At 44.7% G+C, this 23,389-nt stretch overlaps 1 protein-coding gene across 1 annotated transcript in view; it reads left to right on the top strand.

Moving 5' to 3' along the window:
- The window catches only part of LOC119172771 (uncharacterized), an 87,713-nt gene extending 80,986 nt beyond the window's left edge, over positions 1-6,727 (top strand). The window contains exons 26-28 of the mRNA XM_075893110.1: positions 701-844; positions 1,727-1,889; positions 6,483-6,727. Of these exons, the coding sequence (XP_075749225.1) occupies positions 701-844; positions 1,727-1,889; positions 6,483-6,617 (442 nt within the window). The 3' untranslated portion in view covers positions 6,618-6,727. The remainder of the gene's footprint in view (positions 1-700; positions 845-1,726; positions 1,890-6,482) is intronic.
- Positions 6,728-23,389: the final 16,662 nt, after the last annotated feature.

Genomic DNA, 23,389 nt, shown 5'->3' with positions numbered 1-23,389 from the left:
AAGAGGTGTGCTAGTTGGTTTGGGTTATTTTCAAACAGCACAAGAGGTGAAAGACACAAAGGAGGACCTACCAATACAAGCGCTGACTGACAACAGTCTGTCCAAGCTCGTATTAAGTATTACGTGTCGTTCGTCTGCTGTGTTGCTTAGAAATGAGCGTAGACAAGTGTGCAGGAGTTTAACATATATTATAACCAACTTGTATGATTCAGCGACTCACTTATTTGAACAATTTCTGCTACAGTGTATAACTATATTGTGACGTTAATACTTTCTGACACAAATAATTAACGCTTCGCAGACGAGTAGTCAGAAATGCGTCACGGATAAATTTTGAAGTCAGACTACGTCGGACTTAAAAACTTCATACGAACACCGTAGTGAAGAAAAATGGACAAGAGAAAAAAGGCACAGACACAATAACCACGGGATAGTCCTGGCGCATCAATGTTTCATGCGATTTTTTATGTGAAACTGAAAATGGTAAACGGTGGCTTTATTTGCTATGAATCTGGCTGCCAATTCGGCATGATAGCTGCCACGTTTGGACGCATATACGAAGAAAACTACCTGCTCTTCTGCACTTAATGTTATATCTGGGCGCCATTATTCATACTCCTGTTGTGTGAAGGATCGACGGCAGCGGTAGTCAGCAATCATCTAAAGAAAGTAAGGCACTCTTTGTATATCTTTTTTAAAGGCTTGAACGGTGCGGCTACAAAGACTACGTCCTTGGTGACACTGGAATCAAGCTTCCCAAAGGGTGCACCGTATATATCCCTGTATATGCTTTGCATCATGACCCGGAGTTCTTTCCCGATCCTCAAAGTTTCAAGCCTGAGCGGCAAGTATACGGAGAACAAAGTTTCACACTGGTCTATGCAGCTTTTGCATGGTCACTGAAAAGCTTTCCTTGCACGATTTCCCTGCACGAAGCTTTCCTTGCACGAAGAAATATGACGAAGTATGGGTTTGCTACTGAAAGAGTGTTTTTTTTTCATCGCTGAGACAATGTCGCTTGGTACCTGAAACAAGACTATGTGGCCACACGCACTCATGCCTGCTTGCGCCGAAACAAAAATGCACGCAGTTGTAGGCAAGTGAAAGCACGTGCCTTTTTCGTCCTTGATCTATTTATAACGACACGAATATACATGTCAATTCCAGCAAAGAACTAGACAAAGAAGCTCCATTGATCTCATGAAAAATTTCTAATAACCTGAACATCTCTAAATATTTATTTGTGCGATTTTTAGAAAGAAGACCATGTGCATAAAATTGCATAACGTTATGTCAAATCATGTGCCTTTATAAAGTATCATTTGACTCATTTCTTTATATTCTTTGTAACTGAGGGGTAACATGAAGATAGTATGTTGCTTGCTTCTCCGTGTCCATGTTGCTTTCTGATGATGCAAAGTTCAAGGAACCATGGGCCTCACCAGGGCATGCTGTGCCTTTAAGATCACGAGCCTCAACATCTCTATTTGTCAAAATCTGATATTGGAATAAAATGTTCCTGATCGGGGGAACGGCATGAGTTGGTAATGAATCAGACTGGTGCGCATATGGGACACTACAAATATGGGCTACTGGCCGCTCTGTTTTCTAAATATGAGCGCTGCACCGCAGCAAAAATAATCTTGCACGATCAAAAGGTACGGATATTTTTACTTCGCTATGCAATCTGTGGAGAGTGTTGCTAGTATCTCTCTCTCTTTAACAGGTTCAGTGAAGAAAATGTGGGATCTATTCGACCGTACACGTATCTTCCTTTCGGCGCCGGTCCACGGAACTGCATTGGAAACCGCTTTGTGATTCTAACGATCAAGCTTTGCCTGTTTCATTCAGTGCGCAGTGTTGAGTTTACTCGCACTAGCAAGACTAAGGTATGTAATATTGTCTTTTGATAACGCGGCTACGTGGGCAGCTGTCTACAATATATAGTGTGTTTCAAGAAATGTGTCCAATATTATTTAACAATAACTGAAAGGGGGCATCTGCGTGTTACCTGCAGCGTACCTTTTACCTTGGCAGAAGGCATTTTGAGATGTGTGTGAACATTAATGACTGCAGTAAAAATAGAAACTAAAACAACGACCTCTTTAACCAGTGGGAATAGCCGATTGAGTCGAAGGGGTGAATTCAAGTGCTCGCAACGAATAGCCCATATCCACTTTGAAATTTCGGAAAGGTGGCCACTGATAATCACCACCGAGCAATGAAATTTGGCTTATTTAACTGACGCAGCCGAAACAGACGCAGCATACTGCGCATCTACGATTCACTTCGAAAACGCCCTCAATGACGACGCTGTCCCGAATGACAACTTTGTTTCTTTTTTACGCACTTCCGGTCCAGTACACCATTGCAGTATTTTTTATATTCATAAAAAAAGTCCTGTGAGAATTAGGACGGGGATGAAATTGATGGTTATTCTAAAGGTGACAGTTGTATTGTGCAAATCTGATTTCTAATCATAAGTTTACTGAAGGGGCAATCAAGTGTCATAATAGTTAATGCAAAAATTGAATGAGTTCACCCAAACAGCAGATGATCTTCTTGTGAGCAGCTGGGATTGTTGCGGCACCTGGTGGAGCGTTTATGAACCACGCGTTCCTTGCTACATGAACTTTAAGATTCACTTTGGGCATGCGCAACGAAACAAGGAAACAAAAAATCCAAGTAATACACCAGGGAAAATAAAGGCCAACGTGTGTGTTGTTGTTGACATGTCCTTATTCACACTTATGTCCTTGGAGGGCTGCGGTGAGTGTAGAGAGAGGTGGGATAGAAAAAAAAAACGTGGCTGATCTTATCTAGGAATCGATATACTAACACATAAGTGAAACATGTGTTCCCAGAGATAGTTGAGTGTTCAGTGTGCAATGTTTCAGAAACAGCAACAAAGTGAAAAATCACGTGAAGAGTGGCAAGCAGGTCGAAACTTGCAGCACACACCTCAAGCAAAAAGCACGCACGAAATGAGCATACACTGTAAAAGCGCGGACAAGCAACTGTCTCAGGTCAACACTTAAAGCACGCTGTTTATACAGAAAGAAAGACGCACAAAACGAGCGCACATGTACACACAGCACAAGCGCGAACTGTCAGCAGCACGCTCCTTTCGTGAACACGGCCCCGGCAGCGAGCGAAGTGACCTTCGTTCTCTGCTGAATTACTAAATGCGTGCGCAGGAGACTGGAGAGACCACGCTCCGTAGAGGCGACGACCTTTAGAGCGCACCCAACGCGAGCCCGTCCCGCCATTTCGCTAGTGACAACAAAAAAGCGCTGAAGTTTCGGAGCTCAGACGACCTCCAATTGGTGTATGGTGTATATAACTGGCTTGCGTTTAGCATGTCAGCAACGTACGCTTCTTGGCATAGTGGTTAGCGCCACGCGCTGTGAATCACAAGGTTGCTGGTTCGACGTCGAATGAGGGAACCTTAACTTTTCGTTTTCTTTTTCGCAATCTGTTTTATATATTTTACAACGTCATAGCCGTGACGGAAATACGTCAGCGCAGCCGTGGAGATCCTCGGCATAAAACTTTTTCGTGTTAAGAATTGTCCCTGTATCAGCGTGTTTCATTGCAAATGTCATCAAAAGAGGAGTCTTGCGTAGAAAAAGAGAGAATAGAACGTTAATAAGATTTTCTGAACTTGAAAATCAGAAAATGAGATCCTGGAGGAGCTGCGTGATACGTGAGTGCCATCTGGCAGCAATCTTGGAAAACTGAAGCACCTGTAGAACGCAGAGCCACGGTTACGCGGCAGCACTTTATAGTCTTAGCTGGAGTCCCCGTGTATGCTTCCTAAGAGATCATAGTTGCGCGTAGGTCCGCCATCTTGCCTGCATAGCAACCATACTTACGCTGCGAAGCTGCACGCTGTTTTTGCAGGAGTCATGATTACGCCTGCCGCCGATCGTTAGTGTGTCAAGGACCCTCGGGTCAACGGTCAGCGTAGCAATGACTGGCGAAGAAAGAACAAACAACTGCTTTCGGGACTGTGCCAGGGGAGTACAGAGGCATTTTTTAGTGTCTCCGGTAACGCAAAGGCGTAGCGCAGTGACGAATAACATGCACCGCCACTACAGTGTACTGTACTGCCACTGCTATCACGTCATCTCCCGCTTGCTATGGAGTATAAGCAACAACTAGCAAACAAAATATATGCCCCCCTAGACTCAGGGAGCGCCTCGCTGAGCCCACAGCATCGATTATTTCAGTATGTTTTTTTTTCAAATGGGGCTGAATCCGAGCGAGTACTTTGCGTTCGATGCTTAAGGACATGAATTTAAAGGAAAAAGTCACAGCTTTGCCGCAACGGTGAAGCAATGAACGCGATAGCAATCAATTGGAAAGTCACGCGCAGAATGGCAAGCAGGTCGAAACGTGCCCCGCGTTTCTCACGCACAAATGACGCATGATGCGCACTCACAGGTAAAGATGAACGCAAATAAGCTTCTCAGTTGTTATATCGCTGTGTCTGAAAAGTGCACCCTTTTCGAGAACTGAGGCTGTGCAACGACTGCGATAACCTTTGTGCGCCCCATAGCTACAACAGAATCTTTCGAGTGCAAGCCTAACACCAGCCAAGACGTATGATCCTCCCCACCGGTAGATAAGGGCGCGCGAGAGATCGTCCACAACCCTCCTCCCCATGGGCCAAAGTACGCGTCAGAGATGAGAGCCGCCGCGCGCTCATTGCGCCGTCTTGCTGATAATGCTGAAAACACAACAGCTCCCTCCGAGATGCCCGTAAGTGGTAGATATAAATAGCTTGCTGTTTCACCATTGAAGGAGGTATCTCTAATTAGCTCAGTGGTTGACACTTCGCATTCACGACGCTGAGGTCCCACATTCGATTCCGCGCACCAGAGTCATTTTCTGGATTTTTTTCTTTCTTGCGTTTTCATATATATAGATGCGTATACATATATGGTGCATGACATCGACGCGTGTGGCGAAATCCAGCCGAAATTTTCTATATAATTGCTATCACAATAATAACATCACCAGTTTATAGCTAACGAGTAAATCAGCGCACTATGGTCACTTCAGAGATTCCTGGTAGTCGGCGACCACTTTCGGCGGTGCGGCCTTGTTTTACAGGCGTGGCCTGTGCATCGGTTTCTCCGTAGTACATATTTGCTAGCGGCGTTGAAAATGCACCCAACTCTGCTACCTAAGCGTAGCAAATACCGTGACTCTAGTCTTTGAAAAGTGTCGGAAACACCCGCATTTTCATGCAGAGTGTAGGATTGTGAGTGCAGTGTAATAAACACTACGGCATTTAGAATTACTTATCTATGCATTTTCTAGTATAAAGAAACACACCACAAAATAAAATGTTGGCGTTGCGCCTCAGATATGCGTAATATTGGCTTTTAAATCGTCAATGTACAAAAGTATGAACGCAGACACCAGGTTAAGATGGAAAGGCGTTAAGGAAAAGGCCTGGTAGCTAAAACATTTTGGTTGACAGAGAGACGATGATTTCTGCGTTAAGTACTCTAAATCGTTCACCAGTACTTCTTTAAACAACGTCCATAATCATCTTTCCGCGTGTTTTCACTCACGGGACGGCTTTAAGCTCTCCCATAGTAAAGGGCAAAGTGCTCGTAATCATAAACCAGTATTTCTAAATGCTTTAATATCGTCTTTAGGAAAGCCGTGTGTGCCCCTGCCAGCCATATGAGTCAGCGATCCAGTTCACCTTCAGTGTTGCGTTAGTTTTCTTTTAAGTCTTGAAACATGTTGCACAATAACTTGCTGTAATTTCATTACTGTGCAAAGAAGAAAGGAAGGAAGTAAGGAAAGCAGGAAGGAAGTAACAAAACAAGATAGAAGGGAACGAGGTTAGCCAGGCGCATGCCCGATTGGCTACCCTACACTTGGAGAATGGGAAAGAGGAGTACAAGGAAGAAAAAGAGAAAGAAGAGAGGAGGGAAAGAGACAAGGGCACTATACAATGTCAAAGGGGCTCACATTGTTCCGTAGTCCTCAAAAAGCACTAAAGGGCTTTGGTCATGGCTTGTGCGCCGTCTAAAGATGAAAGACGTTATTCTATTAGCATCTGCACAGAGAGTGACCGTTCGTTAAATGGTAGCAATGCATCAAAAAGTGTTCGTTTCTGAGAAGCAAATTGAGGGCAACGTCACTTAAAATGATCGATGCCTTCTTTAGTGCCGCAGACCTTGCATGCCACGTTGTCGGTCACTCCAACTAGTGTTGTGTGTGCCTTCATGAAGGAAACTAACAACAAACACCACAGAGAATTGGTGCACAAAGTCTTGGAGGGACTGGTCGGGTAGACCATCGACTTCATATGTCTTTCACTTGGTGTGGTGAAGCTCCGTAAGCCATATAGGTAGCATTTACGAACAGTTTGAAACGTTATATAGTTACAATGCTTAATGTTCACTACGTTAATTAGGCATTGCGAAAAAAAGTGTTTATGATTTTACATCCTACAGGTTCCCTTGAGCATCAAGAGAGGGCTCGGTGGCTTGTGTACAGAAGACGTCACTCTCGGAATACAGAAAAGGCGTGACCAACGCCTTGGAGGGGGGGGGGGGGGGTTTAGAAAAGTATGCACAATTAACGAGTGAAAATACTTAATAAATATGCTCTTCCAGTGGCGAAAATTGCTGCGGCAATCCAAGCTTGCCAGAAAGATACCCATGTGGTCACCCAATAATAAATATTGTTCCTCAAAACACTCATTGTTTTTCAAGGAATGAATGACATCACTGTGTTCACACAGCACTCTGTGCGCCCTCTGCTTTATGAGAACGCGCTTCGTCTCACACTTCGATTCAAGTTAGCTATGGCTATACCCCCGGCCTGGGGCATGCGTGGCCCAAGCATCGAATATCGAAGTCAAGCTGCTGCAGATGCAAAGGCTTAAACAGAGGTCTCCAGGGTGTACAATATTCAGGTAAACAAAAAAAAAAACACACTCCGACACCATCAGAATACCGTACGCGGGACGCTAGAAGCGACATCCTATAAACGCTTCACTTAATAACAAAGTAAGGTTCATTTGAACAGCAGTCGTGCCACTGAAAAAAGCTGTGCAGTGTCAGTAAGTGTTCGACATAGTAATATTTTATGCCCTCAGTTCCCCTCGAGTTACTCTGGAAAGAGATTTAGTTAACGGTAAATGTAGTGTACGATGCGTGTCACCAGCTCAAGTTTAATCCGCGCATATCGATACAACAAAAGTCTTGGAAGACATACAAAAGCTCGCTTGAATGAGCAAGAACAAAGACTGGGCACAATAACAGTGCTTCAGTGGTCTCCACTAGTCTAAACCCTCGTTGCTGTCGAGATTTTGAATCGAATTAGGTTGTCTCGATCCCTCAGAGGCCGATGGGGGAAAGCCTGAAGAAGACCCAGTGAAGCACTTCAGTCTGAAGCAACAGCGCACCGGAACTAAACCCCCCTCCCACTAAAGCACGGTGGAAGCGGGATTGGCTTTCGCTACATCTGATGCTACTTAATGAAAATTCAGTTTTCCGAAACTTTCCTTTCGAGAAATCACACCGGAGACGCAAAGCGACATTCCGTGTTGTTGTATGAAAAACAGGCGAGCGTGAAAAAGTCACCGTTAGGTGCTGGAGAGGACGTTAAACTGTGTGTAATAGATGCCATCTGCAACATGGCGTCAAGAATAATAGTGTTGGCCGAAAGGCATTGGAGATGTTTGAAAGACTGTGTAGAAGAAACTATGAAAAAAAAGACATTCAGCAACACGGCTTATTCCTTGATTTGGGCAAACGAACTTCGCAGCGGCCAGTAAGGCGTCAACATTGTGCCAGTGAAGAAGTTGCAGTAAACCGAGCAAACGTGATGCTTTGGAACGCTTTGTTGACATGTAGCTTTTCGCGAGATTTTTCGTTAGCCGAGAGCGCCAGGCGATAAAACAAAACGGCCCAGATCGGGAGACGAGAATGGCTTAAAGTTTTACATTGTGGGCCATTTTGCCCACAGTGCAAAATGGTCCACAGTGTGAGACGAGAATTGCTGGAACCTCACTTTTCATTTCCTACATGTCATCGTCACGCGTTTCTTGATGGCTGGAACAGAGCGAGCAATAAAACAAATCAACGAATTTTATCAAACAGTGGAGTTTTACGTTCATCGTAAGCAGCGCTTATTGCATACCTGGTTGCTGCTATTCGGTGACTGTTCCCTTCAAGTGTATCTCAAAGACACATGTTCTTTTAATTCTTCGGTTACTTTACGAAATGTTCAGCGTAGCGTTTAGGGAAAAACAAGGGGCACTGCACAGGGACGCGAAAAAACTTGCCGTTCAGGATGGACCAAGAAATAAATGGGTAAGTTAAAATCGAAAGCATTCAAATATGGCGGTTACATTTACAACCAGAACTCGAAAAGGCTCTTATATCTTGTTGATATTTTCCCACTCTTGCACCTCCATATCTCATTATTTCGGTTACACTTATTACGCAATTTATGGTGTTTCCTTTTGCTTCGGAGAAGCTACAACTGTTATATTTACAGTGAAATCGGTTAAGGTGACACTCCAAGCGAGAAGTTGGCGTCGGCTTCGGTGTGATGGTCAATGCAAAGTTTCATATAATCCTACTGCGGCTCGAACACGGTATGCTGCGGAATCGACGGAAAGCACGTGACTTGACACCCCATCTTCTAGATGGTGTGTTCATTGGTTATATGTTCCAGAACAGTTTCCTTTTGTATAAATACCACTGCACAGCTGACGAGTAAGGGAAAACCATGAAGAAATTGTAACATCTGTCTCATTTACTTTTACCAATACGAACGAAAGAAAATGAAGTAAGTTCATCACGACGTTGCTGTAGTATACAATCATGCAATCATAAGACCCAAAAAAAGCCTAATGGATAGAGCCTGACTAGTAAATACGTGTCACACCAACGTGTCCTCTAAAAGCATAACTTAGTCTATGAAACACAAACTGACGATGTACGTCATAAAATAAATCCCACTACGAGTTAGCTTCATTTGTCAGTTTGGATTATTCAGTTTGGCTAGATGTAAACTGACTTCATGAAGCACGATCGAAAAGGCACTTTGAACGGAGCCACAGAGGAAGAGTACATACATAGTACACACATGCAATGGATACGAAGTGGAAAAGAAATAAAAAAAACGACTACAACCAATACAAAAAAAGTCACATAGACAGAGACTGAAAGGGATTGTAACATCTGCTTGCCCAGTAACCTCAAATGCAGCACGTGGAGGTGAACACAGCACACCGGATGTCCTGTTGCCGCCAGTGGCACTAAAAAGAAGGAAACAGAAATGCTAGAGGGAAAAAAAGGAGAAAAAGGAGGCACACGCGTGGGCTAAATATGTTTCCTGCATAATCACAATTATGTGTCCATCCCAGACACAAATGACATTTTTGTTTCTGAGAAAACGTCAATGTCGGGGTGATGCATTCCGTACTCGTTACTTGTCACTGACGTGACTTGTCTTTTCCTTCACGCAACTTGTCATGCCTAGATGAACCACCGGCGTTATGCACTTGTATAACGCCGAAGCTTCATCACTAAGCGTAGCTTGAATCTAAGTATTTTGTCTTTATTGCTGGATAGTTTTTTTTTATTTCTTGGTTAGAAAGGGCCTGTAGCAAGGGGAGAGGTGGCCCACAGAATCTAACTGCACGACGAAACAACCACGAGATAATGCGCAGTACCTGGAGGTATCGGGTGTGGTTTTATTATCTTCTTACGTGTGCTCCTGCAAACTGATGTAGGGAGCAGTTTTAACGTGGCACCATAAACTATTTTATCTGTCCAAAATTTTTAGATGCAAAAAATTGTGCGCAAAACAGATAAATATACTTGAGAACCAGAAGCAAAAAATAAAGAGGGGGGATATAAAGCGTTTAGAATGATTAGCAATGTTTCCGAGGAAGCATGAACAAGAACAGGTATTTTATTAGGTAAAACTTAGCAATGCTCCTGGGCTGCACTCCACGTGACTTGTTAAAAAAGAAGGGCAGCAAATATATGCCAATGCTTCGGAAGTCCACTCTCGAACTCACAAAGGCGGAAAGAATTCCCGAATCTCCTTACAAATTTTCATTTGAAAGAATCCCTCAAAGTGATTCCGAAAAAGTGAGCTGGCCTTTCCCTAACGTAAAAATGACAGCAAACGAAGCTTGGCGTGTGTGCGCCAGAAGTACTACTACGTCTTTCTTTCATTCCTTCTATCTTTTCTTTTTAATTCCATTTTTATTTTCTTCTTTCATTCCTTCTTTTTTTCTTCTTTACTTCTATCATTCCTTCTTTCTTTCCTTCCTTCATTTATTCTTTCTATTCTTCTTTCTCTCTTTCATTTCTTCTTTCTATCACGTGGCGCAATGCTCCCTCTCTGTCTTGTTGTTCCTCCATGCCGGCAGTTGAACTTTCATCCACGTGCTAAACCGAGCAACATTTCAGTTGCTAAAAGCAACAGCCATGGTCGTGCGCTCATGTACAGGCAACTACAAAATGACCCGGCACCTCAATAAGTTCACGTTGCCGCATAAAAAAACAGCTGATTGCCGAGAAACTACGCCAGAGAGAGCATCGGCTATTTTAAGAAACATTACAGCATATCCACAGAGTGCATGATGATTAATGGGACGAAGCGTCCGTCAGTTCTTCCACGCTTCCGTCCGTTCGTCCATGCGTCCGTTCACGCGTCCCTCCTTGCGTCCGTCCGTCCGTCTGTGCATCCGTTCTTTCATCCGTGCATACATTCGTCCATCCGTGTGTCTGTCTATCTATCGTCCATCTAGTACCACTGTCCAAGTACCACCATCTCCAATATTTTCATCATATATTCGTCCTATAGGAGTACCACTATCCAGCGGACATTCCAAGGACTGAACGAGAGGTGGCACGGCTGGACTGGAGGAGTGGCAAGCAATCTATAGCACCCACGCTGAGCATTTACGCTGCTGCATGTACAGCTGGAGTAATCCAATCTCCATGAAGCGTCTAATAGAAATTACTTTGGACAATAATGTTTGGTATGGACAGCCGATTATTCTTGTGGACAGTCGAGACGCGTGGATAGAAAACAAAGTCGTGCTCACAGCTTGGTAAACAGTGTGCTTTCACTTACGCCACGGACATTGATGTGCGTTGTTGAGTGAATGAAGAGGGGAGATCATCGAAATTAACGCACTGCAAGTACACACCGAATCACGTTGTGGTTTAGATGTTTCTGGGTCTTAAAGCGTAAAGTCGTGGTCCCCAGTGGCTTCACGAAAAGTTTACAATGCATGGAAACTTTCCAGAGAACATTCTGTTTGATATACTGCTTGGCTAGTTACTAATGTAATTGTTACTGTGTTGTTACTAATGAAGTTACTAATGTAACGTTTGATGACTAAGTAGAAATGAGCCCTTGTCATAGTATATCTATATTTTATTTGAAGTAAATCAGATCATTTGGATTCACAAATGGTTGAAGTAGGAGCTGCATGGCGTACTGCTGGCGCAGTATGACCACGGGTATAGACGTGGAAAGTTATCAATGGCCACGACATGACAATACTAGGGTAGAGTCGGGCTCAGAAGTTTGGAGACCACGAGCCTTAGGAAAAGACTTAATTTCGCAGAAGTTCGTGATTTTTCTATTGGACTGCACCAAACTACTGTGACTACTGAGGTCAAACCACTCTAATAGCTGCACTATAGTGGTCAACGCTGCGATGGATGCATTGTACAAGGTTTATTATACTTTTTCGTGCTGGTCGCTTCACTCCTTTTCATAACGGCTTAAGACCCCGAGGAAACGACGAACATCTTTTTCCTAGCCACAAAACACTCAGTATCAAATGGTAGCGACGTTTTGAGGTCACGCTAGATGTAAATGGCTCCCGAAATACCCGGCAAGACGCTAGTGAGAAATATAAGGCTGCAAAAACGGCCCTCTGAAAATTAAAGGCAGCTTGCTTCCGCTCTACAGAACGTCTGCGACAATGAGGGCCGCCACTCGCTTTCGCCGCAGCGAACCGTGGAGACGTGCGGTTCTTTTCTGGGGCTGGGCCATTACTAATGCTGGCGCCTCGGCGAGAAATACTGGTACAGGAAGAGCAGTGCGTCGGTCTTCGAGAGCAAATTTTTCAGCCACGCTTTTGTTGACAGCTGGTCATGTAATTCATTGTGAGTGGCCGTGATCGAGTGAAAACGTATTTAGTTCGAAGCTATTGCTGCAGCTTTGTACATGCTATAGAAAAAAAAATGGCCCGGCATCTGCATGTAATCTGCAAATGTCGTCGAAAGAAGATAGCCTTGGGTGTAGAGAGAGCAAACAATTCATTTGATGTTCTGCCAAAGAAAATCGGAGAATGGTATTTTGGAGGCGCTACGTTAGAGTGCCTCGAGCGGGCAGCGGAGGCGAACGAGCGCATCAAGTCACGTCACACGTGAGACATGAGCGCCACCTGGCAGTGTTCTTGGAAAATGAAGCACATGGCTCTGAGACAGGTGTGAGCGCTCGTCTCAGAGGTGATACGGTGTAAAACGCAAGGCGACGGGTAGGTGCCACCACCATCGCGTCTTAGCAAAGCGTTGAAAACGCTTACCTTTTCGTGCAAGCGTTGCAAGGTCAGCGCAGCGTGATAAGCGCTATGGTCCTTAAAATACCTATGCATGCCTTGTCTACTAAAAGATGCACATGCAGAATATATACGTGTTGTTATGGTGCCCAAGAATTGCGCAATAATTGCTTAATATTTGACAATTGCACAAATATGAACGCTAAATTTGGAGCAACATTGGTGGACGCTGCGGATGGAATCGACCGTTTCAAGTACCCGATGCTGTTAAGAGTGGACAAACAGACAAATGTACAGACAGACAGACAAACAGACAGACAGACAGACAGACAGACAGACAGACAGACAGACAGACAGACAGACAGACAGACAGACAGACAGACCAAAATTTTTGCGTCGAAGGTCTTGAAAAAAAATCGAGGCCACTCGAAACCTAAACTTAGGTGGCTGTATTGGCACTCGCACATGGGCGTTCATGTGCCCCGGTGCACTGCATGACTCAACTTCATGTTTCGTGATGCTGCCGAGAGTGGATCTCACAGGCCACGCAGAACAAATCACGTGCTTCAAAACTGCTCCGTTAGGGCAAGCAGCGATTCTAGCTCATCAGAAGAAGACTGCGCTTCTAATAATTTCTCTCTATCAACCCATCTTTCAAACCCCTCAGACAATCAGCTCATTAATATCCAGTAATTATACCGGCAGTTAATTCGCTCTTATCCGAGTAGAACTTATACTGCGACATTATATGTGTTCGATTTAACTATCAACTTGAGCCAGCTAGAAGCATTGATTTCGGACCAGGTTTATTTTTTAGAGAACTTCTAAGAGGAATACTCAGATGAATATTTGAATAATCAAAAGTGAGTGCCCTGCTGTAAATGCTTGGAAGAGAAACAGGGGTGTAACTTGGGGCTCGTGACTCTAACAAGAAAACTTCAAGTGGTTAGTTCGATTGTTAACTTATTTTGTTGCGACAGTGTGTAATTATCTGTACTCATGCATTCAAATGTCCTTATTGTCCCCTCCTCCCTCCTCCACCGCAGCTGATCCCCCGGCCGTTGCCGGAAGGAGTCTCGGATTCTTAGCATCTTCCTTTCTTTAAAGTCAAATACACAGGTGAATTTATAGAACAAACATTCTGTAATGAGTTCTATGTAATGGGGAAAAACTAACCCGTTCCCTCCATAGCTGCACGTACATAGCACTTGCAAATGTGGTACAGTGTGTTGCTCTTTTCGTCCTCAGCCGCACTTGACCATGGTCGTCCTTCCTGAGCTCAAAGATTTAGAGATACCATAAAAAAAGCACGCACACACATACAAAAAAAGCTAAGCAAGGTGAATGGACAGTCATTTAAAAAAGTGTAAATGCATTAGAGGCAAAAAAATGCATCCCCATTGTTCAGTATAAAAAAATGAAGGAAAAAAATGAACTACAAGAAATGGAACAGTGCTTTTTGACCGAGAATGAAAATGACGGAAAAGAGCGTATGTTTCGCTCATCATTAACCACATTGTCTGTCGCGCACAACATTAAGCTTCCCTAGGAAGCGTCTGGAATGGGCCTCCTTTAACTTATATAACAAAGTACTTCGAATTGAAAACAGAGAATTCGAAGCTGTGCTCAGGCTTATTCACATAAGCCGGATCTCCTTTGACGGTCACCGCTGTGGTTGCAATTATTACAGCACTCTGCTGGCGACCCAAGTTCGCTGGTTCAAACTTCGACATGGTGGTCGCGTTTCTATGGAGGCGTAATGCCCGAGATACGCACGTAGTGTGTGCAATATCAGAGCACTTGATAGAACATCAGATGATCAAAACTGCCGGAACCCTCCGCCAAGGCGTACCTCGTATTCATATTGCGATTTCGGTACGTGAAACAGCAGATACGTATTACGAATATTAATATGCTCTGAAAGCAATTTCTAGTTGTCTCGCGCGAAGTATCGAAACGACAGGTGTCAGAACGCTAACAAAGAGTAAAACGGTAGCTCATGTAAACTTTTTACCCGGTCGTTTCTGTAATGTGGTGTGCGACAAGATCTGACAAACGCTACGGCTAAACGAAATAAGAGAAATTTTGGGGCTCAGTTTTCTTTGTTAGACGCAGCTTTAATCAAAGCTGTAGCGAACCATAGAATATTCTAGTTCACTATAATAAAGGCCAATAGACAATCAAACTAAACAATGAATAGGTGACAGTACATATGGTATTCATTGTGTAATTGTGAATATATTAAAGTCTACACAAAAAGAAATCGTCGCTGGGAACCGAACCTGCAACCTCCGAATAATGCATCCGATAGATCGCACTTCCATCCACTTTATGGGGTTAATCTGTGTATTTTATCACATAGACCACACATTTTGTCACACAATGATAAATTGCGCGCAGATGGAGTATATTCTGTGTCCAGGCAAAAATATTCCGGCCAATCATGGGGAGGACGCTGCAGTGCTTCTTCCTCTCAGTAAATATAATTATGAAATTACGTTTCTTGCCGGAGCTAGTTCACGCTGAACAATGACTTCCACCTACCCGAGGAAAAATTTCACCGAAGAATGCCGTTTCCAGCTGAAAATCCTATTAAAACGTGGCTTCCGTCCTGAGACCAGCTTTAGTTCGCACTTGGAGAAACCTGGTTTGCGGCTTAAATGTCCAGCTGAAAAATAGACTTTGAGACTTTACTGCCAGTCGGACCTGGTGAGGTGTCCACCGTAAAAAACCCTATTTCCAGATGAAAACGCATTTTTTGCGGCTATAGTGTGGACAGAAAACAATGTTTAGAGCCGAAAAGTGAAATCCTGATTCCAGCAAGGGGCGTTTTTCAGTCTTGCCATGAGCGCCATTTCCCCATATTTTACCGTTTGTCAAGGTAATTATTTCCTTTATTATTCACTCGGAGAGCTGAGCGGGATGAAGCAAGACACGTCGCCATGCAGTCCTGCGGTGGAGCACCCGTTTCGGCGACACGAGACATCGCACATTCGATTATTGGTCCGTACCCGGTCCCCCATACACGCAAGTCTGCACACAATAATTGCCATTCTCAGTCGTGTTCATGGAGTCCCGTGGTTTTCTCGGTTAAACACGCAGCAGAGAAGCTGTAACAGTACCTCTTCATTACCGCCGAAACCTTTTGAGCACAAAAAATTGATGATTCCTGGGCAATACTGTGCCGATTTCTCGGCGGAGTGATTCTAAGATGCAGCGTGAAATAATCTTTCTCGAACAGGCAGTGCCATATTGTACTTACTACCAGCGAAACTAAAGCCACACTGTCAATCCCGTCGCTACCACCCACTGTAAAGACGTTACATCACAAAAGCTACTCAGAAAGTGAGACCAACTAACGAGATTGTTAAGTGACACATGGCAACGTGGCAAAATGCACATTCAGGAAAACGAAATGCGAATAGTAGTTGAACAGTTTTTACACAAAAGTGTTTGATGCCGGCGTTCACCAAAACTTCACAAATTTGCGCGCATAATTGACGTTGAAAAACTGCACACTATCAGATGGCAAAGAAAAGAAATCACAGCATATTAACGGTTGGTTTGCGCTTCCAATTATTTCATTATATAATTTGTACCAACTAGCCCGCCTGTCAACCCTTCTGATATCCACGAAACTCATGATCATGAGAGGGGCGAAGCATCTGTCAGTCCGTCCACGCTTTCGTCAGTCTGTCCGCGCTTCCGTTCGTCCATTCGCCCTTGCTTCCGTCCGCCCGTGCGTCAGTCTGTGCGAGCGTCCATGCGTCTGCGTGCATCCATCTGTCCGTCCCTGCATCCATCTGCGTGTCCGTCGGCCTGTCCGTCCGTCCATTCATGCGCCCGTCTGTGCGTCCATCATTCGTGTGTCTGTTCGTGCATCCATTCAGCCACGCGTTCATCCGTCCATCCGTCCGTGCATGTGCCTGTCTCTCTACCCGTGCGTCTGTCCATCCGTCCGTCCATCACGTGAAAACTTCAACTACCGCCATCTTTTCCTCATATATTCATCATATAGAAGTACCGCCATCCAACGGATGTTCTAAGTACTAAGTGAGAGGTTGGACTAGAGGAGTGGCACGCGCGCACTCTCTTACAGCCAGCACTTCGTGTCTAGTTCCCAGATTTCACCGCCACTAGTTCATGGCGCTGCAGCCCAACCCTCGCTAAACGTTGCTAAAATCAAGGAGGTGACGCCCCGCGACTTTAACGTGGCAACATTTCCTGGACATATAGTGTTCAAAGTGCGTCCTTGTGTAAATAGTTTTTTTTAGTAAGCACAAACTTCGAGGCAAATTTTCTTGGAGATTAATGACGTCATTGGTTGGCAGATTCGGAGTGGCCGACGAACTCTGTGCCAGTGCACTCCACTCTAGCGGAGGGCAACGGGAGATAATCTACCAATAAAACACACGCACTCTCTCTGGAGAAAACGACAGGGTCAGAATGTGCGCGTCTAATCTTTTTTCATGAGTTGGCACGTTAGGATCAGCGACGCTTCGCTATCAAAACGCGAGTTCCTGGGCGAGGCGCAACCGACGTGATCGGTATCCGTTGGCGCGCCTAAAGTCAATTGGCACCGTTTCAAGGCATGGGGCACTTGCAACTTCCGGTCAAATTCGGCAATTTCCGCGGAATAAAAAAAAGTTGCTCCACGGAGTGGATTTCACGATGAAGCTGCTCCAGATCTTCCCATGGAACATGCAGAGAGCACTCTCAATCTGCCAATAAAATAGACTTGCTCCACACGGAGCAGAGGAAAGTATTACCAGAAGTGCTCCGAATCTGCCAATAGATGACACCATAAGTCACCAATACTCGTCTCTGTAGGTTATTTCAACAGAAACAACTATCTTTTTATTTATGATTCAAGTGCGCGGGTTCCTCCTCAATTCAAAAGGGTGCGTGCGTGCCGCTCCTCTAGTTCGGCCATGAATGTGGCTACCTATATAAGTATTTCTTTATTTATTACATACTGCAGACCCTTAGGTCCAAGCAGGTGGGTGTAGTTGAAACAATAAGTGGCATAAAGATTGTTTGGGGTGAGTGTTTCATACACTCATAGTGAACACAAGGAGCGACATAGCAAATTATTTCATAATAACTCATGTACCGAACAAAAGAAAAAAAACACACACCACAAATTCATACTTCATGTGTTGTGCGATTAAAGTAAAGATAAATACATATTAAATACAAAACAATAACACAATAATTTTCACTGTTCAATCCAAGAAAGTAAAGAATACATATGCATACAATAAGTACAGCACATACAAGATGAAAAAGAAAACGAAAAGAATATACTCTGTTCCAGAAGTTCCTTGCAGCAGAGCCAAGGCTACACGACCCCCGAACGCAGGTTGTTGCGAAGCGAGATGTAGTGCCCCATATACGTAGCCCGTTGTTTGTCCTCGTGACTTTTGCAAGTGGTCTCATCAGAGGACTTTTACTTGAAGGCTTCTCTGCGTGTTGTAGCTGTAATTTGTATGACCATTTTGTCGCACTTTCTATAGAAAACAATTTTTTGTGGCTCTATGATACTGAAGAAAGAGATCTTGCTAGTACCTAGTATACCATGCAAATTACGAAAGAAATTATGCTGTTGTGGCTCGTATGTGTTATGTTTTTACTTATAAAGTACGAAGGAATGATACGACACCGTCTAAACTTTTATGAGTAGTCCCCACAGACCGAGCGTCCACAGCGCCGCGGAGGACCCAGTTTTGGGTTGTGATTAATCCACGGTGGAAGATTTGGTCACTCCTGTCAAAATGGCGGCGCCTGGTTCACCTGTGCAATATCATTCCCGTATCAGCTTTTACAACAATGGAGCGAAGCAGCCTCTAAATGTGTTCGGCACACTGCGTAAGGAGGGAGGCAGAAATGCTAGCATGAGCTCTCTCATTAAGAGAACGGCTGCGTTCACCAATGCCAGCGAGCGTGCGCTGTACAAGTGGGCAGCGGAGCACGATAAGCATGGAGAGGCACCGGAAATACAGCCATCCTTTCGTGTCGAATGCGAGCGGCACTTCGCACGCCCACAGGCATGCGTATACGAAATATGATGAAGCGTAGTGCTCTCATATTCAATTTGGCTAGTGTGGCGCTCTCCACCAACACATGAGCCACTGAACCTTATACCTCAAATGTCTACGTGCAAGTATCTCGAAGACGCGCGCTTTTACGGTGCCGAAGAGAATATTTAACCGTTTTCACAATTACAGCTCATCTCACTGCGCAGTTGCACAGTGTCCCGAGACGCTCTTGCCGCTTTCGCTGCAGCGCACGTCACGAGCAGACGACAGGGCACGGAAGGATACACTTAGATATGCTCGCCCTCCTGATTGGTTGAGCAGGCCTGTAGCTTTCACAGTGCAGCACGGAACTTCTGGAACAGAGACTACTACTACTACTACGACGACTACTAATACTACCACATACATCACGGACGCACGACACACGGCTTAAGGAATTCCACTCCTAAAAGTGATGAAAAATTTAGAGTACTTGGAACACTACAATGGGAGAGTACTAGGTGATGATGACACAACAATTTTATTTATGAAAAAACAGCAAAAATGGAGGGGAGAATGTCAAGGGTGCTTTCCGCCTTCTAGGACATCAGTGGCCACTGCAGCTCACCAGGCTTGATCCAGGAGACTCCTTTGGGTCTTCAGGTGAGGTCGGGCGAGGACGGCCTTCCAAGGCTCCCCCAGTAGCGTGAGTATCAGAGGCGGCTGAACCTCCATAGGCTTGTTCCGGCAGTCACATGTGACGTGTTGCAACGTCAGTCGTAACTCGCACCACGGACATTGGTTTACATATGCATTGGGGTTTATGGGATGTCCACTTTCCGAATGTGGATAGGCGTTAACCTATATTTGTCTTAGTTGGCGAGCTTCGTCAACCTTAAGCGATTTGTGCGGTGGGGCATACCGCTGTCTTGTCTTGAGTATATCTTGTCTTGAGTATATGCTTGAGTATATCACATGCAGTGCAAGGTTCATACTGATTATCGTTGTTGTTGTTCACTCGTTTGGCCATCCCGTTACGAGGTACGACGAACGCGACATGACACACGATCGTACGTTTAGCACTTACTGCAAGTCATACCCTGCTATTTCTTCCAAGTAATGGTGACTCACAGTTGGGTCGCTAGTTTCGTCTCGGAATTCAAATGTCCTTCTAAATTTGATTCGATATTATGGCATCGCTGCTCAGCCAAATGTGATATTATGCGCTATGACGACGAACCTTCAATGACTAATATTGTATTGCTTGTACTTGCCGACAAACGTTACAGCCAACAGAAGCTACGCAACGAATCCATAGGGTGACAATATAACACGTATGGAATGTAGAGAGACATGCTAATATAAACTTTTACTTTCAGTGAAAACACAGTAAGTAGGAGAGCGTCTGAGAAATAAAGAGCATCGCGTGCGTGGAAGCGTGCTGTTCGCTAAAATTGGAGGTAGGCGTTCCAAACTCTGAAACATTAACAAAAGTTCGTGACGTAGGCGTCAGGACAAGTTTCGCCATTCGAAGAGCAGAGCGTGGGCCTCGAAACAGGAAGAAGTACATCACTCTCCGGAAAGCACTCGTGCGACACAGCCTGGTGCGAAGGAGTTGGAAATACATTATACCGTACATCGAACAAAAAGAATGATATAGATTGGGGTTCGGGGCGTGCGGTGGGACGACGGTTCCGGCAGGCAGGGGTTCGGGTTGGCGGCCGATTCAAGGCACGCTCGTAGAGGACGCTATACAGGGAACACTGCGGATCGAGGATTACAGAACAGGGTGCGCACACAGTCAGAGATGCTCTCAAAAGAGGAAGACAGTGTAATGAATTTTTTATTTTTCTTTCTGTGAGACAGCGGGGTCATTAGTCTAGCGTCTTTCGAGATCACTGGTACGGAGAGCCAGTGTTTCCACTGTGTCGCACATGTTTCTAGGAAAAAGCCTTTTGACGGCTCGTCTCTAGTATTTGCGTGGGCTGTCGTCTTTGAAGAAAGAGCACAGACGCTGACACAACGATACGGCGAGTTGCTTGTGCCGTGGTGCAGACACGCAGACCCCCCTCTCTAAGCGGTACCCTTGATGCTGCTTTATTGGCAAGCAGTCACTTATTTTTGTTAGAAGTATTCCTTCGCAGCTTCTTTGTCTTCTAGCGCGTACTTCAAACTGTACGCCTTCCACGTCAATGCGTCTTCGCAAAAGCCCATTAATCTCTCGTACATTATCCGTCTGTTCTAGAGGTGTTGCTTTCAGTTTGAATGGTTGTCTACACCTTCGCCTTGTTGCCGATTCGCAGTATGAATGTTCCCGCCCTTGAGCAACCCGGCTTGTCACCACTGGAAAGAGTGCCACGCCAGTCAGTGCTTGCGTTAAACTTAAAAGTAATGTCCAGTATCAATCAGTTTCATCTTTATTAACGTTGCGACAAGTAATCACGCACATTCTTTCGGGAGAGCACAACTTGAACATCGCGATTCATCAGCCCTTTGCTTTTTTCGGTGACCAGGCTGGGGTTGTGAAAAGTGCATAGGCGCAATATTAAACACCAATATTCGCCATATTCCGACATTCGTTGGATTTTTTCTTAGCAAAATGAGCGGCCAAACATTCACTCAGGACAAATATTTCTTCACTACTGTAAGCACTTGCCGGGTAGTTCTGACCATCCTGTATTATTTATATATATAATTGAGACATCTTCTTTAAAATGAAAAAAAAACCAGAATAATAGATACCTTTTTTGAGCACCTAGAACTTGAAAACAATGGTGTTCTTCGTCGAAAGATGTCTAGGTTGTAATACATCAATCACTATGGGCTCATCAACACAGACCATTATTTAATTCGCTTCGATTCGCTCGCACTTATCGTACATCAAGTTGATGGCACACTAGAAGCAAATAATTGACGTCGGAATGAAATATCAGTGTAAGAAAACATCTAAAACGTCATTATTGTCAACGGCAATTTTCATCAGTGTCACGATTATCTACAACTTATTGCGCAATTAGGGTAAATCTACGACACCATGAGTGCCATGAGTGGGACAGTTTCCAAAAAATCCAATGACGTCCAAAATCCCGACTACGAATAATCACTAGTAAAACAAACCAGTTTCAACAAAAAAATTTAGAGTGCATTAAAACAACTAATAAAATGCTGCTTGTGCGTTTATGTTTGTTTCACCAAAAAAAAAAAATGCCAGGCCTGCGCGTAAGGCGAGCGCAGCACAGTCACAGCGAAAGCTAGAAGAGCGGCATGTCGGAGCATTTTCTAAACACTAATTCACCGTGAAGCACATTTCACGCGCCTCAAACATTCCGAACAAGGATACGCCCTGCTTCGTGAATTAGGCTACGACATATCTGCACCTGTCGCATTTGAAGCGACCCAGCCCCCTTGGGCGACGCTCGACCAGATCACCGTCGAACCAGTTCCGCGGCACATGGATCGAGATAACCGAACAGTACAACATCAATCACGAGTACAACATCTCCAAGAAACCACTGGAGAGTGTATCTTGTACACGGATGCATCTCTGTCTCATTCCGGCAAGGGCTTTCGTACGGGATTAGCTTCCGATGGACTACCACTGTCATGGGGCTTCCATGCGCAATGCATTGCAGAAATCACGGCCATAGTAGAAGCAGTTACCATGCTCAATCCAAATGCCCGTAATTTACTGATACGCACCGATAGCCAAGCTGCCTGTCGAGGCCTCGCGACAGGTGACATTCCAGACGCGCATTACAACAAACTTACGAAGCACTTAGCTGACCACCCTTCGTTACGTGTTCGTATACAGTGGATACCTGGTCACTCGGGGATCAAAGGGGATGAAGTGGCACACGCCATGTCCTGTGTAAATCTCCCAAGCCCTCCTCTATGGTGGCCGCATTCACTGAAAGGCACCGAATTACTTGCTAGGGCACGTTTAGAGAGACGCGAACAATTAGATGAGATGCGCAACAATCGCAGGGTTTATCCCGATCCTCCTCATTTCATGACGAGACGCGAGGCATCCCTGATAAGTCGTGCCCAAACTCACTCTTTGATGACACCACACATTCAACACTACATACAACGAAAAGACGGGTCTCCTGCTTGCATGGCCTGTGGTGGCTTCTTAGATAATGCTCTCATTCTGTGGGATTGTCCGGGTGGTCGCGCAGCCATGGGCGAGAGCCTCAAGCACATACTTATAAACCTGAGAGCCTGGAGGAGTGGCTGGCGGACTCCTCCCCGGACATCATGAAGACACTGCTCCAGCATTTGCAACTTCTAGGCCTGTCTGATGGATGGTTTTTTTTTTGGTAGACCTGGACTGGGGTTTTTTTATTTTTAAATAAAGTTCTCTCTCCCACTCATTGGGTCACTACTGCAAGCACACTTGTTTGATACCCACTACGGCATTATTGATAAAATTTTTTTGATAGTAGGCCAGCATTCGCTATGCTATTTTTCGTCATTTTTCTGAAAAATGTGGTATCCACTGAACGCTTGCAAGAGTTTTGTGCTAATTGTCCATACAGTGGCTGACGACGATGAGGAATTTTGCCTGAAGTGGGTATGCGCCACAGTTACTAGGTGAACAAGAACAAGCTTTTGTAATGGGTTGGAGCATTGTACGACCCACTCATTACGCTATTCGAATTGTGCGACGACTGGTTGTTCTTTCGCTGTTATTAAACGCTTTATTACTCATAATAGCGCGATTGCCTTCCCGACATCAAGCCTGCCAAAGGCAAGTTTGCCTAGAAGTCCCAACAACCGGCGTAAAAAAAAAAAA

The sequence above is a fragment of the Rhipicephalus microplus genome, chromosome 4 (assembly GCF_043290135.1).
Source record: "Rhipicephalus microplus isolate Deutch F79 chromosome 4, USDA_Rmic, whole genome shotgun sequence".
NCBI lineage: Eukaryota > Metazoa > Arthropoda > Arachnida > Ixodida > Ixodidae > Rhipicephalus > Rhipicephalus microplus.
The sequence above is the reverse complement of the archived record's forward strand: the minus strand, read 5'-3'. Positions and strand labels throughout refer to the sequence as shown.